Here is a 17,836-nt window from a genome sequence, read left to right on the forward strand (position 1 = left end):
CTATCCGGGGCACTGCATTGGGACAAACTACAGGAGCAATGCAGCGCTAATGAGACGTGCACAGCTACGCTAGCATTGGAGTCCGCTGTAGGTATGCGATTGCTGAGGGTTTGTGCAGAGGCCTATGTCCTGGGTGCAGTGAAAGTCCGCTTCCAGCCTAGGATTGCTGAATCTGTGGGCCGAGGCCTATGCCGTGGGTGCGGTGCAAGTCTGCCATGTTTGGCCGCTCAGATCAATTTTTTGTTCATGTCTTGGGTTTCCTAGGACCCACCTATGCTGTTGGTGCAAACTTAGTTGACCTGTCTGGCACAAAGGCACTGACTGACTTGGGTAGGGGGTAGAGCGCTGACGGCTTTTCCCTTGCAGTGTGGATTGAGCTATGCGACACCTTGACAGAATGAATACTGTGTTCCCCATTGCTATGCCCACGTTTGCAGCTCCTGACGGAGGTAGCACAGGATTGGAGTTCTCATTGCTTCTGTACAGCATTGTGGGCTATCGCCCCACCCCTTTTAAAGAGGGTCGCTGCCTGGCCCTACCAACCCTCTGCAGTGTGTGCCTCCGATTCCTCCTCATGGCAGACGCACTTATAAATAGACATGAGGGTGGTGTGGCTATGAGGCCAGCATGTGGCATGAGGGCAGCTGAAGGCTGCGCAGGGACACTTTGGTGTGCGCTGTGGACACTGGGTCGTGCGGGGGGGTTGGGCAGCATGTAACCCAGGAGAAGTGGCAGCGGAGTGTCATGCAGGCAGTGATTGTGCTTTGTTGGAGGTAGTGTGGTGCTTAGCTAAGGTGTGCATTGCTAATGAGGGTTTTTCAGAAGTAAAAATTGTTGGGGGGGGCCCACTGTTGCCGCTATTGTGGCTTAGTAGTGGCACCTGGGAACTTGAGATGCAGCCCAACATGTAGCCCCTCACCTGCCCTATCCGTTGCTGTGTCGTTCCCATCATTTTCTTGAATTTCCCAGATTTTCACAAATGAAAACCTTAGCGAGCATCGGCGATATACAAAAATGCTCGGGTCGCCCATTGACTTCAATGGGGTTCGTTACTCGAAACGAACCCTCGAGCATCGCGGGAAGTTCGACTCGAGTAATGAGCACCCGAGCATTTTGGTGTTCGCTCATCTCTAATGGGGACTAATTCCAGAAAGTGGTGTGCTATACAATCGTAAATCTAGAAGAAGCACACATTCTTTAAATATTGCCTTTCTTTTGAAATATAAATGAACAAAAAATTTTATACAAATAAAAATTTGTTACTCATTTACGTATATGGGGATATGCAAAATAAAAAACTAATTCTCCTGAGCAAAAAAGCAAACTTTGTAAGGTTTAATGGCCATTTTCTAAACTTTTTAGACATAAGAAAGCAGGAAATAACACTCACTTGCCAGGGACAAAGAAACAAATTTACAATAGAGTGTCTTGCACAGAATATAGAGTCAAAAATGGATATACCATACATTTAACTCACCTGACGGGATAAAGAGGGTGATCCTCTTACAAAAGAACACATGGTATGTAAAGATGGCTATTTATAGTGGTATTTGTAAATTTGAATTTATGCTTGATGAAGGCATATGTTATTCCGAAACGCCTTGCATGATACCAGAGTATTGTGATATTTGTTGTTTTGTTTTTTGCCTTTTAAGAAAGAAGCTTGTTGGCTTGTATGGATTTTATATAACTAAATATTATTCAATTTTGGATTAGACTAGCAAATAATTTTTGCTCTGGAAAAGGAGGTCGTTTCATAAGAGGGCAGAAATAATTTTTTTATTTTCTATATTGCCAAGGACAAAAAGTGTGTTACATAGTGTAATTGACCACTAATTTGTAATATTAGTTGTACTGTGCATGGCAGAACAAAATGACCACCTGTGGTATGACTTCATTTCTGCCTGAGACTTCATATGTTCCTGTTTAACCAGGACTCATGTATTTTAAAAAATAAAATAGAAAAGGAACCCAAATCCTGGAAAAAAAAACATTATGCTCAACCTCTTTTTCTTTCTTCATTCGTTGAGGTTCATAAATCTTTATCTGTATGTTATTTGTTTGAGGTAAATATATACATGGAATGGCCATGCCAGAGACCTCCATCTAATAGTTTGTTAAAGTTCTTTTAATGTCCAGAACCAATTGAATTTGACATTGCATAGATTTCACTAGGTCTTAAAATTGTTCTGCAAGAATGTTGGCCCATGTGGAAAATACAGCGTTTTGCAGTTGCCTCGAATGTGATGCAGGCACTGATATGCACTGAATAGCTAACACAAAGGCTTAATCAATTTATGCATCTCTTTCCAAATTCTAATACATTTATTTGGGGCAACAGAAATATGGATTTATCTAGCCAGGTGAGGTTTTTCTAATACACAGTGATACACTTTTTATGTTCTTTTGCACAGTGGAGTCTCACTCTTTTGTTTCCCTTTGACACCAGTGGTTCTGGAACTGGTCATCTGCTGTTATATAACATCCAGGCTAATAAACACTGAGCAGCACATTCAGACACAATAGTTGAAGTACCAGCATTTCATCTAGCTGCAATTTGCCTGATTGTGCACCTGCTATTTATTAGAATAATTCTTGACATCCTCTTCTGGACAGTTCCTTATGTTGAGATGTTCTTCATCCACGTTTGAACTGGCAACTACTAGTGGGCAGTGCTGGCTGCCTGGGATCAGTGGGCCACTGCCCAATGACATACTACATTTGAAAAAACTCTCCCAAAACTGACCCTTTTTTTCATTGTAGATTTTGACAATGTTTTATGTAAAATGTTTGGCACAGACCTCAGTCATCTTAAGTTCTTTTAATCTCTTAGTGACATAACTAATTTTAGCATTGTTGTGTTCCAGGTATCAAAGCTTTGTTTTCATCCACGTAGTGATATGGCAGCTTGTATTTTGCAGAGCGATTTCTAGTTGTTCCAGGAACAAATGTTGTCTACATTTAATGTATTGAGTATTTTTTATTAATTTGTTGCTTGGCTTGCAATGGAAAAATGAAATTTCAATACTGAATTTTGGCAGCACAGAACATGTAAGAGCTTGAGATATACATTAAATGGTCACCTATTTTTTTTAACCTGTTAATCTTCCATGGCTTACAGTAAATTAACATCATAGACTGATTTGCCTTATGCCTGCATGGTGAACATTTCTGCTGTGTTTCTTGTGCCCAAATGATCATCACGATAGCTCTGAGTTTTGACAGATGACTTCTGCTGTAATGGAGAGGATCAGAGTAAACTGTAATCCAAAAACATATCTCAAAATGCCTTGGTCAATAATGACCCTGACATCTAGTTGTTTAGATTATGGTAGAGGGTCTCTCTCTTTCTATCAGCCCCTAGAAATGCACCTGTGGGATGCTGATGATTAACCGTGGCAGCCGAGGGCTTGGAAAGGTTTCCAAAAATAAACGGTAAATGGTTGGACAGCACACACTGTAGTTTTATTTGAATGCTCATATAATTTATTTGGGCAGTCAAGATGTTCACATAAGGCAATTTTTCAGGATCAAATGCTCTGTATTAAGCATATGAGGAAACTTGAAATGTTAGGGGTCATAGGTAAAAGAATTTGGCCTAGATATGGCTAACAACCAAAAGTGAATTGTGACATAGTATTAAAAAGGGGGACCTCATTTGCCAGGCCACATTGCATGAGGGAATGCTACCAAACACAGTTTTAGCCATAGGAAAGGAGTCCAGGCATGTGATAGCTTTATAACTTATAGGATGAGCCTTTAGCACAGCCTAATAGATTGCTTTACAATTTTAGACTCACTGGGAATAAATTTTTGCTATACTGAGTATACCAAAGCATTATTCAAATAATCAAGGAAATGCATTGTGATATCCCTAGCTTGGTGGGACTAAAAAAAAGGGCTAATGACATTTGTTAAAAACGGTTTTATTTTCTAAAAAGTGAAACAACAACACATATGATGTTACTGCAATCGTCATCATGACCTGTTTAGTTACTACCATACTGTCATTACACAAAATCTCCTCTATCAAGATTAATATTAACAATAATAGCACTATATAAGGACCAACTTACACTGCAATGCCATATTATCTCCACAAAGTGATAGAATAATATATCATAGTGTTACTGAATAAAGACAACTACAAAGATCAACATTACCAAAAGCAACACTAAATGAGTAAATAACCATGGTACACTAACATGAGTATATAACCAGGATACCCTAAGATGAGAAGCCGCTTAGGAAACTTCTAGAACCTAGGAAAGATATTGATCAGGCACTGGAGCGATGGGGGAAAGTATGCTAAGTAGTCTGATAAGGGAGGAGATTGACAGGGGAAGAATTAGTGTGCACTGACCATCTGAGAGACCAAGAATCATAGTATGTATTACAGATCTCAGTGGAAGAAGGACACTGAGCGAGAGAGTCCGTCTCAGCAGTGGTAGGCGGAGAGCAATGTGCTGGCCATGTTATTTAGCTCTAGTTCATGGATTGTATGTAATTTCTTCTGTTACCTCATATTACTTGGAATCCTAATATACTGACTGTGACATAACTACATCTGGTCTGGCAATTCATGTGTTTCTGTTTACCTAGTATGTACTTAGTAAGAAAAAGTAAATACTAAATGGAATAGGATCCAGGATGGAACATTAAGTTCTAGGTGTTTTACTTTCTTCTCTGATAATAAATCTTTCTGACATTTATGTGGTTGAGTGAATTATATATAAGCCATGAATATACAGCATTCTCCAGTCTCCCTTTCTCTGCCGGCTGGCTCACTATGTTCAGGTCGTCCACCATTGGCTTCATCACTACAGAAATGACACAGCATAGGATGACGACCATATTGCTGTTTGTGTGTCTATCGCTCTGTTTGGAAGTCCTACAATCTCAATTGCTGGTAAAGTGTATTGTATTTTGTATTTTATATTTTAAGTATTGCATATAATTCAGACTTCTATATTTGAATACTTTCAATATTAACAATAGAGAACATGTCTTACAATAAGCTAAAAAGGCAATATTATATATCTACAGTATATTCCTAACAGGTATTTACTGAAGAAGTACATTTTTCTGAGCAGTTAAGCATTTCCAAACGTACCAGATATCTATTGTCATATAACTCTTTAACATTTAATTTGTTAATATGGAGCCACAAGGAAACCTGTTTGGATGGTAGAAACAGTATAGTAAATCTGTTGAGGGGTACATGACAATATAGGGGAAAATGAGAGTTTCAGGTGGGAGCTCAGTTTATTGCATTTAGGGATCTTTGTACAACTTCTTAGACTACATTTGCATGTGGCTCATAATGCTGGAGGGGTTCAATGAGCACTTCCCCGGTACTAACAGGAGGCAAATGTGTGCTCAATATGCAGGGAACATAAACCATTGATTTCATGTGGCAAGCTTTATTTTTATGCACAGTCACACACCAAAAGCCTCTTTAGAAGTGCATACCAATGCCGGTGCAATTGCACAATACTCTGCACTGTCAGGGTAATTCTGTGTACAGCACCAATCAGGCCCATCCCAATGCCCCGTTGTTGGCGGTAAAGGAAAAAAACACCACACACGGAGGTCTGGTAACTGTGCGCTCTATTGCAGGTTACATTGCCTAGTTACACATAACTAGGAATGTGTGACTGTCTTATCGTCCTATTGATCTTTTCCTATATATCCATATATGTAATGTCCGCAATTCCGCCTGAGGCAGGGTTAATCATATAGGCAGTTAAGTAAATTATTATCCAGGTGAGGTACTTCCAGTTTCCATTTTTTGCAAGGAGTTACGTAGTCAGGCACTCTGTTCTTCTGTTAGCTTCAGATAACATCTCTTGCAAAACTCTGGTGTAATATCTACTCAATTATCATTAAGATCCATATTAAGTTTTTTTGCATTATAATATTGCATACATAGTATTAGCACATGTATAAAAAGGAAAGACATATAGCAATATATCTCTATATCTTCCATATCTTCTAGCTACATACACATATATTTCCCTCTCAGCACAATCCCACTGGGAAAAAAACACACCTGGTAGTAATTAGACTAAGTAGACATTTAAATCAAGCCATGGCTGTGTCCCACTCCCAGGTGAAATTGACCAGTGACCGCAAAAAGTACAGTAATATGCACATATATTCATGTAAGGCGGCTCTTATGAAGAATTGTGGTGCATCACCCGTAATAAATGTGCCCCAATATCAACAATTCTCCCTTACAGAGTGTAAATGCAGAGGCCATATTTATCTATGTATCTACACCTTGTGTCAGTGATATTTGCTCCAAAACAATGTCTAATCAGTTGTGAGATACATGTATCAGCCATTTCCATCAGAAATAAAAGGTAATTAGTGCTTGCATGCCAGGTTTAAAAACTGGAATATAAAGTGGGTGTGGCTTCCTGCCTGGCCATTTATTCTTTGCTTTTTAAAAGTTGTTACATTTTTGCAAAATTTTAGTCCAATAGATGGGATGCATGAAAATTAAAGAAACATCTCCTAAACATTTAAAAAATGCGACAAATTTATCAACATTGTGCAACATTTTATAAAATAAATCTCAGATAATGACAATGTCACCTCTAGCAAAACTGACTTTAAAAAATCCCTTATAGTAAATGTTTTAAAGACAGACTCGGATTGGAAAATTGGTGAATTCCCCGGTGGACCTTTAAACCAACAGGCAGTTTCTCTATTGTCGCTTTAAAGTTTTTAACAATAAACCCCCTCACCACATCGCACACTATACCTGTCAATTCATTACAGCAAGATGACGGTGTCAGTATAGCATGGCCCATCTTCCCCCAACATGGGTCCTGCCTTCTAAATGTGTCCAGAGGGGAAGCAAGAGTTAAAACGCAACAAGATGCAGCAACTATTGAAAAACTCTTCAGGGCCGTACTGCTCCAAGCTGCACATTGTACAAGCAGTCCTTGCTGAATAGGAGAGCTTCTTCAATGGAGGAGAGCCTGGCAGTGACAGGTGATCCACCAGTGAGCACGCCTGTTCATTAAAGCTGCATCCATGTGTTCCAAATTCCTAAAATTGCACAAAAAAAGTTGCATTATGCCACAATTATCAGGATATATGAACATACAGTTACTGTGGAGCCTTGCTTAAAAGAGGGTGTGGAGGCCGTGTCAGCACCTGAGGTCCATTAAGTGAGGTCATCACAACATGAGGCAGCTAACACATGTATACTAGTGCACTTGCACATTTACAGATGTAAAACAGGGTTTGTATATAAAGCTATGAGTGTAAAAGTGTCTCTGGATATATAAAAGTATGCATTTAAGAGTATTTCTGCATGTGTACATTGCCATTATATATATATATATATATATATATATATATATATATATATATATATATATATATATACATACATACACACACACACACACACACACACACACACACACACACATATATATACACACACACACACACACACACACGTTATGCCCTAGATTCTAAGGTATGACACACATTGGATAGCACACAAACACCCGTCCTTCTTCTGTTCAATCTGCATGTCCAATTCTCATCCGTAATATGGTCAATAATATGATATGCTGCATTTTTTATATAGACAATCAGTTTATGTGCAAAGTGGGTCCGTGTGTTGTCCATAAAGTACAAGAACAGCAGATGGACCAACGGAAGGTCTGTGTGAGTAAGCCCTAAATGTGTGTATGCATGTGAAAACTAGTGCCTGCATTAATGTCTGGATTCACACAGAGACACAAAATCATCCAGCTAAACACAACAAAGAACTGGATGCAGACATGATAGCAGTAGCTCAAATGCAGTCATGCAAGGAAATGCACAATAACACCAAGGATAAATGGGAAAGGTCTGGGGAGGTTAAATAGAAGGAGGATTGCATATAGAGATGAGCGAGCACCAAAATGCTCGGGTGCTCGTTACTCGGGACGAAAATTTCGCGATGCTCAAGGGTTCGTTTCGAATAACGAACCCCATTGAAGTCAATGGGCGACCCGAGCAATTTTGTATATCGCCGATGCTCGCTAAGGTTTCCATTTGTGAAAATCTGGGCAATTCAAGAAAGTGATGGGAACAACACAGCAACGGATAGGGCAGGCGAGGGGCTACATGTTGGGCTGCATCTCAAGTTCCCAGGTCCCACTATTAAGCCACAATAGTGGCAAGAGTGCCCCGCCCTCCCAACAATTTTTACTTCTGAAAAGCCCTCATTAGCAATGCATACCTTAGCTAAGCACCGCACTACCTCCAACAAAGCACAATCACTGCCTGCATGACACTCCGCTGCCACTTCTCCTGGCTGCCCACCCCCCACCCCCGCACGACCCAGTGTCCACAGCACACACCAAAGTGTCCATGCGCAGCCTTCAGCTGCCCTCATGCCACACCACCCTCATGTCTATTTATAAGTGCGTCTGCCATGAGGAGGAACCGCAGGCACACACTGCAGAAGGTTGGCATGGCTAGGCAGCGACCCTTTTTAAAAGGGGCAGGACGATAGCCCACAATGCTGTACAGAAGCATTGAGAAATAAAATCCTGTACCACCGCCATGAGGAGCTGCACACGTGGGCATAGCAATGGGGAACCTATGTGCCACACACTATTCATTCTGTCAAGGTGTCTGCATGCCCCAGTCAGACCGCGTTTTTTTATAAATAGTCACAGGCAGGTACAACTCCGCAATGGGAATTCCGTATGCACCCACAGCATGGGTGGCTCCCTGGAACCCACCGGCTGTACATAAATGTATCCCATTGCAGTGCCCTGGACAGCAGTGCTAACGTCAGATTAAATGCAGGTGGGCTTCGGCCCACACTGCATGCCCCAGTCAGACTGGGTTTTTTTATAAGTAGACACAGGCAGGTACAACTCCCTATTGTGAAGTCCGTGTGGACGAACAGCATGGGTGGCTACCTGGAACCCACCGGCGGTACATAAATATATCCCATTGCATTGCCCATCACAGCTGAGGTAATGTCATGTTTAATGCAGGTGGGCTTGGGCCCACACTGCATGCCCCAGTCAGACTGGGGTTCTTTAGAAGTGGACACATGCAGTTACAACTCCGTGTGGACCGACAGCATGGGTGGGTGCCAGGAAGCCACCGGTGGTACATAAATATTTCCCATTGCAGTGCCCAGCACAGCTGAGGTAATGTCATGTTTAATGCAGGTGGTCTTCGGCCCACACTGCATGCCCCAGTCAGACTGGGGTTCTTTAGAAGTGGACACATGCAGTTACAACTCCGTGTGGACCGACAGCATGGGTGGGTGCCAGGAAGCCACCGGCGGTACATAAATATATCCCATTGCATTGCCCATGACAGCTGAGGTAATGTCATGTTTAATGCAGGTGGGCTTGGACCCACACTGCATGCCCCAGTCAGACTGGGGTTCTTTAGAAGTGGACACATGCAGTTACAACTCCGTGTGGACCGACAGCATGGGTGGCTCCCTGTAACCCACCGGCGGTACATAAATATATCCCATTGCAGTGCCCAGAACAGCTGATGTAACATCAGCTTTAATGCAGGTGGGCAAAAAATTAATTGGATTACACTGTAGGCGAGGGGCCAAAAAAATTGGTGTACCAACAGTACTAATGTACCTCAGAAAAATTGCCCATGCCCAACCAAGAGGGCAGGTGAAACCCATTAATCGCTTTGGTTAATGTGGCATAATTTATAACTAGGCCTGGAGGCAGCCCAGTTAAAATGAAAATTAGTTCAGGTGCAAGTTTCAACGCTTTAATGAGCATTGAAACGTCTAAAAATTGTTTACAAAAATTATATGACTGAGCCTTGTGGGCCTAAGAAAAATTGCCCGTTCGGCGTGATTACGTGAGGTTTCAGGAGGAGGAGCAGGAGGAGGAGTATGAATAGAATACACAGATTGATGAAGCTAAAAGGTCCCCATTTTTGATGGTGATAGAGAACGATGCTTCCATCCGCGGGTGCAGCCTACGTATTGCTTAGGTATCGCTGCTGTCCGCTGGTGGAGAAGAGAAGTCTGGTGAAATCCAGGCTTTGTTCATCTTGATGAGTGTAAGCCTGTCGGCACTGTCGGTTGACAGGCGGGTACGCTTATCTGTGATGATTCCCCCAGCCGCACTAAACACCCTCTCTGACAAGACGCTATCCGCAGGACAAGTAAGCACCTCCAGGGCATACAGCGCGAGTTCAGGCCACGTGTCCAGCTTTGACAACCAGTAGTTGTAGGGGGCAGAGCCCTCACGGAGGACGGTCGTGCGATCGGCTACATACTCCCTCACCATCCTTTTACAGTGCTCCCGCCGACTCAGCCTTGACTGGGGAGCGGTGACACAGTCTTGCTGGGGAGCCAGAAAGCTGTGAAAGGCCTTAGAGAGTGTTCCCCTGCCTGTGCTGTACATGCTGCCTGATCTCCGCGCCTCCCCTGCTACCTGCCCCTCGGAACTGCGCCTTCTGCCACTAGCGCTGTCGGATGGGAATTTTACCATCAGCTTGTCCGCCAGGGTCCTGTGGTATAGCATCACTCTCAAACCCCTTTCCTCTTCAGGTATGAGAGTGCAAAGGTTCTCCTTATAAAATGGGTCGAGCAGTGTGTACACCCAGTAATCTGTAGTGGCCAGAATGCGTGTAACGTGAGGGTCACGAGAAAGGCATCCTAACATGAAGTCAGCCATGTGTGCCAGGGTTCCTCACTAGGAAGATCACTTTCAGGATCCTCCTCCCCCTCCTCCTCCTCCTCCTCAGGCCATACACGCTGAAAGGATGAGAGGCAAGCAGCATGGGTACCCTCAGCAGTGGGCCAAGCTGTCTCTTCCCCCTCCTCCTCATGCTCCTTCACCTCCTCCTCCTCCTCCTCAACGCGCTGAGATATAGACAGAAGGGTGCTCTGACTATCCAGCGACATACTGTCTTCCCCCACCTCCGTTTCCGAGCGCAAAGCGCCTGCCTTTATGCTTTGCAGGGAACTTCTCAAGAGGCATAGCAGAGGAATGGTGACGCTAATGATTGCAGCATCCCCGCTCACCATCTGGGTAGACTCCTCAAAGTTTCCAAGGGCCTGGCAGATGTCTGCCAACCAGGCCCACTCTTCTGTAAAGAATTGAGGAGGCTGACTCCCACTGCGCCGCCCATGTTGGAGTTGGTATTCCACTATAGCTCTACGCTGCTCATAGAGCCTGGCCAACATGTGGAGCGTAGAGTTCCACCGTGTGGGCACGTCGCACAGCAGTCGGTGAACTGGTAGATTAAACCGATGTTGCAGCGTGCGCAGGGTGGCAGCGTCCGTGTGGGATTTGCGGAAATGTGCGCAGAGCCGGCGCACCTTTCCGAGCAGGTCTGACAAGCGTGGGTAGCTTTTCAGAAAGCGCTGAACCACCAAATTAAAGACGTGGGCCAGGCATGGCACGTGCGTGAGGCTGCTGAGCTGCAGAGCCGCCACCAGGTTACGGCCGTTGTCACACACGACCATGCCCGGTTGGAGGCTCAGCGGCGCAAGCCAGCGGTCGGTCTGCTCTGTCAGACCATGCAGCAGTTCGTGGGCCGTGTGCCTCTTCTCTCTTAAGCTGAGTAGTTTCAGCACGGTCTGCTGACACTTGCCCACCGCTGTGCTGCCATGCCGCGCGACACCGACTGCTGGCGACGTGCTGCTGCTGCTGACACATCTTGATTGCGAGACAGAGGCTACGTAGGAGGAGGAGGAGGAGGAGGGTGGTTTAGTGGAGGAAGCAAACACTGCCGCAGATACCACCACCGAGCTGGGGCCCGCAATTCTGGGGGTGGGTAGGACGTGAGCGGTCCCAGGCTCTGACTCTGTCCCAGCCTCCACTAAATTCACCCAATGTGCCGTCAGGGAGATATAGTGGCCCTGCCCACCTGTGCTTGTCCACGTGTCCGTTGTTAAGTGGACCTTGGCAGTAACCGCGTTGGTGAGGGCGCGTACAATGTTGCGGGAGACGTGGTCGTGCAGGGCTGGGACGGCACATCGGGAAAAGTAGTGGCGACTGGGAACTGAGTAGCGCGGGGCCGCCGCCGCCATCATACCTTTGAAAGCCTCCGTTTCCACAACCCTATACGGCAGCATCTCCAGGCTGATAAATTTGGCTATGTGCACTTTTAACGCTTGAGCGTGCGGGTGCGTGGCGGCGTACTTGCGCTTGCGTTCAAACAGTTGCGCTAGCGACGGCTGCACGGTGCGCTGAGAGACATTGGTGGATGGGGCCGAGGACAGCGAAGGTGAGGGTGTGGGTGCAGGCCAGGAGACGGTAGTGCCTGTGCTCTGAGAGGGGGGTTGGATCTCAGTGGCAGGTTGGAGGACAGGAGGAGAGGCAGCGGTGCAAACCGGAGGCAGTGAACGGCCTTCGTCCCACCTTGTGGGGTGCTTGGCCATCATATGTCTGCGCATGCTGGTGGTGGTGAGGCTGGTGGTGGTGGCTCCCCGGCTGATCTTGGCGCGACAAAGATTGCACACCACTGTTCGTCGGTCGTCTGCACTCTCAGTGAAAAACTGCCAGACCTTTGAGCACCTCGGCCTCTGCAGGGTGGCATGGCGCGAGGGGGAGCTTTGGGAAACAGTTGGTGGATTATTCGGTCTGGCCCTGCCTCTAACCCTGGCCACCGCACTGCCTCTTCCAACCTGCCCTGCTGCTGCACTTGCCTCCCCCTCTGAAGACCTGTCCTCAGTAGGCATAGCAAACCAGGTGGGGTCAGTCACCTCATCGTCCTGCTGCTCTTCCTCCGAATCCTCTGTGCGCTCCTCCCTCGGACTTACTCCAATTACTACTACCTGAGTGATAGAAAACTGTGTCTCATCGTCATCGTCCTCCTCACCCACTGAAAACTCTTGAGACAGTTGCCGGAAGTCCCTAGCCTCATCCCCCGGACCCCGGGAACTTTCCAAAGGTTGGGCATCGGTCACGACAAACTCCTCCAGTGGGAGAGGATTCGGAACCATTGCTGCTCATTCCGGGCAGGGGCCCGAGAACAGTTCCTGGGAGTCTGCCTGCTCCTCAGAATGTGTCATTGTAATGGAGTGAGGAGGCTGGGAGGAAGGAGGAGCAGCAGCCAGAGGATTCAGAGTTGCAGCAGTGGACGGCGCAGAATTCTGGGTGGTCGATGGATTGCTGGATGCACTTTCTGCCATCCACGACAGGACCTGCTCACACTGCTCATTTTCTAATTAAGGTCTACCACGTGGACCCATTAATTGTGTGATGAATGTGGGGACGCCAGAAACGTGCCTCTCTCCTAATCCCGCAGCAGTCGGCTGCGATACACCTGGATCAGGAGCTCGGCCTATGCCCACACCCTGACTTGGGCCTCCGCGTCCTCTCCCGCGTCCACGTCCTCTAGGCCTACCCCTACCCCTCAGCATGGTGTATTACCAGTAGTGCAGAAACAGAACGCTGTAATTAAATGTGCCGCTTATTGGCCTGTGGTTGGAGGCTGACTTCGCTTACGAAACGCACAGCAGAGCCAGGAAAGAATTTTGCGCAAGCCTGCTGTAACACTTAGCTGGCTGCATATGAATTAGAACTACTACCCCCAGCAGAGACGCAGTACACTCAGGACGGTCACAGGCAGCCCAAATAGAATGTTTTTTCCCAATTTTTTTTGGAAAAGCCCACTGCCTATATACACAGTATATCTCTTTCACTGTCCCTGGCTCACCACTACTGGCCCTGGACTATGTAAAATTACTGCAGACTGTTTCCCTCTGGACAGGATGACAGCGGTGATGTGTAATGCACAGCAGAGCCAGGAAAGAATTTTGCGCAAGCCTGCTGTAACACTTAGCTGGCTGCGTATTAATTAGGACTACTACCCCCAGCAGAGACGCAGTACACTCAGGACGGTCACAGGCAGCCCAAATAGAATGTTTTTTCACACATTTTTTGGGAAAAGCCCACTGCCTATATACACAGTATATCTCTTTCACTGTCCCTGGCTCACCACTACTGGCCCTGGACTTTGTAAAATTACTGCAGACTGTTTCCCTCTGGACAGAATGACAGCGGTGATGTGTAATGCACAGCAGAGCCAGGAAAGAATTTTGCGCAAGCCTGCTGTAACACTTAGCTGGCTGCGTATTAATTAGGACTACTACCCCCAGCAGAGACGCAGTACACTCAGGACGGTCACAGGCAGCCCAAATAGAATGTTTTTTCCCAAATTTTTTTGGAAAAGCCCACTGCCTATATACACAGTATATCTCTTTCACTGTCCCTGCCTCACCACTACTGGCCCTGGACTATGTAAAATTCCTGCAGACTGAGGACGCAATGCTCTGCACGGCCGATATACAAAAAAAAAAAAAGTGCAACACTGCAAAAAGCAGCCTCAACAGTACTGCACACAGTCAGATGTGGCCCTAAGAAGGGCCGTTGGGGTTCTTGAAGCCTAAAATCACTCCTAACACTCTCCCTATAGCAGCTCCACCATCAGCAGCACTTTCCCTGATCTCTGTCAGAATGCATCTGTGGCGAGCCGCGGGAGGGGCCGATTTATATACTCGGGTGACACCTGATCTCGCCAGCCACTCACTGCAGGGGGGTGGTATAGGGCTTGAACGTCTCAGGGGGAAGTTGTAATGCCTTCCCTGTCTTTCTATTGGCCAGAAAAGCGCGCTAACGTCTCAGAGATAAAAGTGAAAGTAACTCGAACATCGCGTGGTGCTCGCCTCTAGTAACAAGCATCTCGAACACGCTAATACTCGAATGAGTATCAAGCTCGGACGAGTACGTTTGCTCATCTCTAATTGCATATCACTACCAGCTGGGTGGAGGAACAAGACACAGTAACCCTTGGAGTGCTGGAAGAAACAGAAGCTGACTCAGGAGGCCAGACAATGCTTCCATCTGCTAGACCTAACACCATCTATAAGGTGTGAGGAGACTTAAAGGGCCATTCATGTTCCTTTGGGAAGTATGCAAATAGAAAGCTGGAACAGTGCCTCTGCAGTGCCACCTATTGGAAGGCAGCATTCCTGGAAAACAATGTAAGACTTTTTAAACATTGTTACAAGGCATAACTGAGAATGTTGAGCCAAAGCCACAACTACCACCTCTATACGCTTTTTACTAGCCTAGTCAGAAACCTGCTGTGCACTGATGAGTGGCAATCACCCCAAAACAGCTGACTGTCATTGTTACAAAGCTTGTTTAAAATGTCTTACATTAACTTGCAGGAATGCTGCCTTCCAATAAATGGCATTGCAGAGGTGTTGCTCCATCTTTCATGAAAAAGGTAAACTTCACTATTTCTGTGCGTTCAGCACCAACTACTCTGCCTCACTCATCATGTCGAACAATGGTGGTTCCATAGACTCTACCAGCAGGGGACACTGCTGATCTTCATGAAACAACAAGGTCAGCAGGAAGTCCATAATGTTGAATACATCCAGCAGCCAGGGTCAATCAAAATCATTTAAAAAAAAGCTCAAACACCTCAGCGACATGCAGTAGATTTGATAAGTTTATGGATTTCGGGAGGAAAGTAAATTGTCTTTACTTTCTCCTGTGACATTAATATGAAACCTTATAAATACATTCACTAAACATTTATTTCCTGTGTTTTACATCTAGAAGTGTGGAGATCCATGTATATACAGTGATGATTGTGAGAGCCGGTGTTGCTTCAGGGATTCCCCTAAGGGCTCTGGGAAATGTGTCCTAAATTCAATACCTTATGTGAAATGTTACGGTCCGGTGAGTACCTGTAAGCCGCTGTTGTACTGGTTTCTCCTCCCTGCACTCAGTATAATTCCTCACTCACTGTCAGATCCCCATCATTAATTTTCCAATATGACACTCCATGAGGCAGGATTCCCACTCTATGACCTACAGCTCGGATTGGCAGAGCATTCAATAGAATTTCAAAATAGTGCAGATTTAGCTGCAGATTCGTGTGCGGAATCTGTGCCCAATTGTGCAGTGATGTTTTGCCTTGTGGACGAGGCCTAAGGGCCCTCTGCCTGTCTCTTCACATTTTTTAAGTAAAGCTTTTGCATTGCTCATAAAATATAGAGCCTGGAGCATCTTATAAGAACTATACACGGAAGGGTTACTATGTTATTTATTTTAGAAGTATGAAGTTAGAAAAATTATCCTTCCCAAATTCACAGGGCTCTGAGGGCGTTCTGCTTCTCGAAATTAAGAGCCGAGATGTGAAGAACTGGAAGTTTTGTTCCGATCATCTGTCCAACTTTTAAGATCTGCACCAAATGGCTTTTGTTGTAGATTTTAGTACGTCTGCAAAATTTCTCCTGCATGTTGTCAATCCCCAAGCAATATGTTGGTGTGTATGCGCCAAGATAGATTATGTGCAATTTTACTTGCACTACAAAAAATAAAAAATAAAAAATTGCTGGTGAAAGTGGCCTGATAGAAGTCAATAGGCTAATGGCATTGCATTTCACACCCGTGCAAAAGCCTCCATGACATGCTCTATTCTTAAGCTCATTTGCGCACCAAAATCCCGACAGGAGTCTATGAGGTGCACAAAAGTGCACATATGTATGCGTGGGCATGAGCAAAACACTGAGCATACTCGAACACCGACACCTCGTAATTAGCCTTTTAAACCAGGGTGTGATTTTTCCACCCATGAGAAAGAGCGATGCTTGTGCAAATATCATGAACTCACGCTGATCCTTCCGAATCAACTAATAGTTTGTTTTGCTACTTTAGATGTATGTGTAATTTTTGCTATACTGAGTAGTCCAAAAATCACATTCTGTTTTTTAAATAAACAAATGTCAAAATTAGAGATGAGCGAGCACCAAAATGCTTGGGTGCTCGTTGCTCGAGTCGAACTTTCTGCGATGCTCGAGAGCTCGTTTCGAGTAACAAACCCCATGGAAGTCAATGGGGACTCGAGCATTTTGTATATGACCGATGCTCCAGATAGGTCTTCACTTGTGAAACTCTGGAAAACCTCAGAAAGTCATGGAAACACCACAGAAACGGATAGGGCAGGGCAGGGCAGCATGCAGGGCTGCATCTCAGGCGCCCAGGTCCCACTATTAAGTAACAATAGGGGCAAGAGTCTGCCCCCACCCCCTAACAATTTTTACTTCGGACAAACCCTCATTAGCAAGGCACACCTTAGCAAAGCACCACACTACCTGCAACCAAGCACAATCATTGCCTGGGGGGGGTCACACCGCTGCCTCTTCTCCTGGGTTACATGCTGCCCAACCCCCCCCCCCCCCCCGCATGACCCTGCGTCCACAGCGCACACAAAAGTTTCCCTGCCCAGCCTTCAGCTGCCCTCATGCCACACGCTCGCTTCATAGCTTCACCACCCTCATGTCTATTTCCAAGTGCATCTGCGATGAGGAAGAACCGGAGGCACACACTGCAGAGGGTTGGCAGGGCCAGGCAGCGACCCTCTTTAAAAGGGGGGCTATAGCCCACAATGCTGTTGAGAATCGATGAGAAATTGACGTTCGATCTTCATTCCAATCCTGTGCCACCTCCGTCAGGAGCTGCAAACGTGGACATAAAGGGGGCTCAGGTGCCAGCACTGTGTGGGAAGTATGTGAGCCAGGTCCCAGCAAACACACTGTGTGACCCCAGGTGCCACGAGTTACATAGCAATGGGCAATCCGGGTCCCCTCACACTATTCCTTCTGTGTTGGTGTCAGATAGCTCAATCGACACCGCAAGGGAAAAGCCATCTGCACTCTGCACCCTACACAAGTCAGTCGGGGATTTAGCTGTCTGGCATAAAGTCACTGGCATGGGAAGTCTGTGTGCACCCACAGCATAGGTGGGTCCTAGGCAACCCACGACATGAACCATGAAAAAATCAAAGTTGAATG

The 17,836-nt window shown here is 45.8% G+C and overlaps 1 protein-coding gene across 2 annotated transcripts in view; it reads left to right on the top strand.

Annotated features, from left to right (window-relative positions):
- The first annotated feature begins 4,784 nt into the window (after positions 1-4,784).
- Positions 4,785-17,836, top strand: part of LOC136614744 (keratin-associated protein 4-6-like) — a 426,222-nt gene continuing 413,170 nt past the window's right edge. For both annotated transcript variants that reach the window (XM_066594135.1, XM_066594138.1), the window contains exons 1-2: positions 4,785-4,909; positions 15,597-15,719. In XM_066594135.1, the coding sequence (XP_066450232.1) occupies positions 4,790-4,909; positions 15,597-15,719 (243 nt within the window). In that variant the 5' untranslated portion in view covers positions 4,785-4,789. The remainder of the gene's footprint in view (positions 4,910-15,596; positions 15,720-17,836) is intronic.

The sequence above is a fragment of the Eleutherodactylus coqui genome, chromosome 1, assembly GCF_035609145.1.
Source record: "Eleutherodactylus coqui strain aEleCoq1 chromosome 1, aEleCoq1.hap1, whole genome shotgun sequence".
NCBI lineage: Eukaryota > Metazoa > Chordata > Amphibia > Anura > Eleutherodactylidae > Eleutherodactylus > Eleutherodactylus coqui.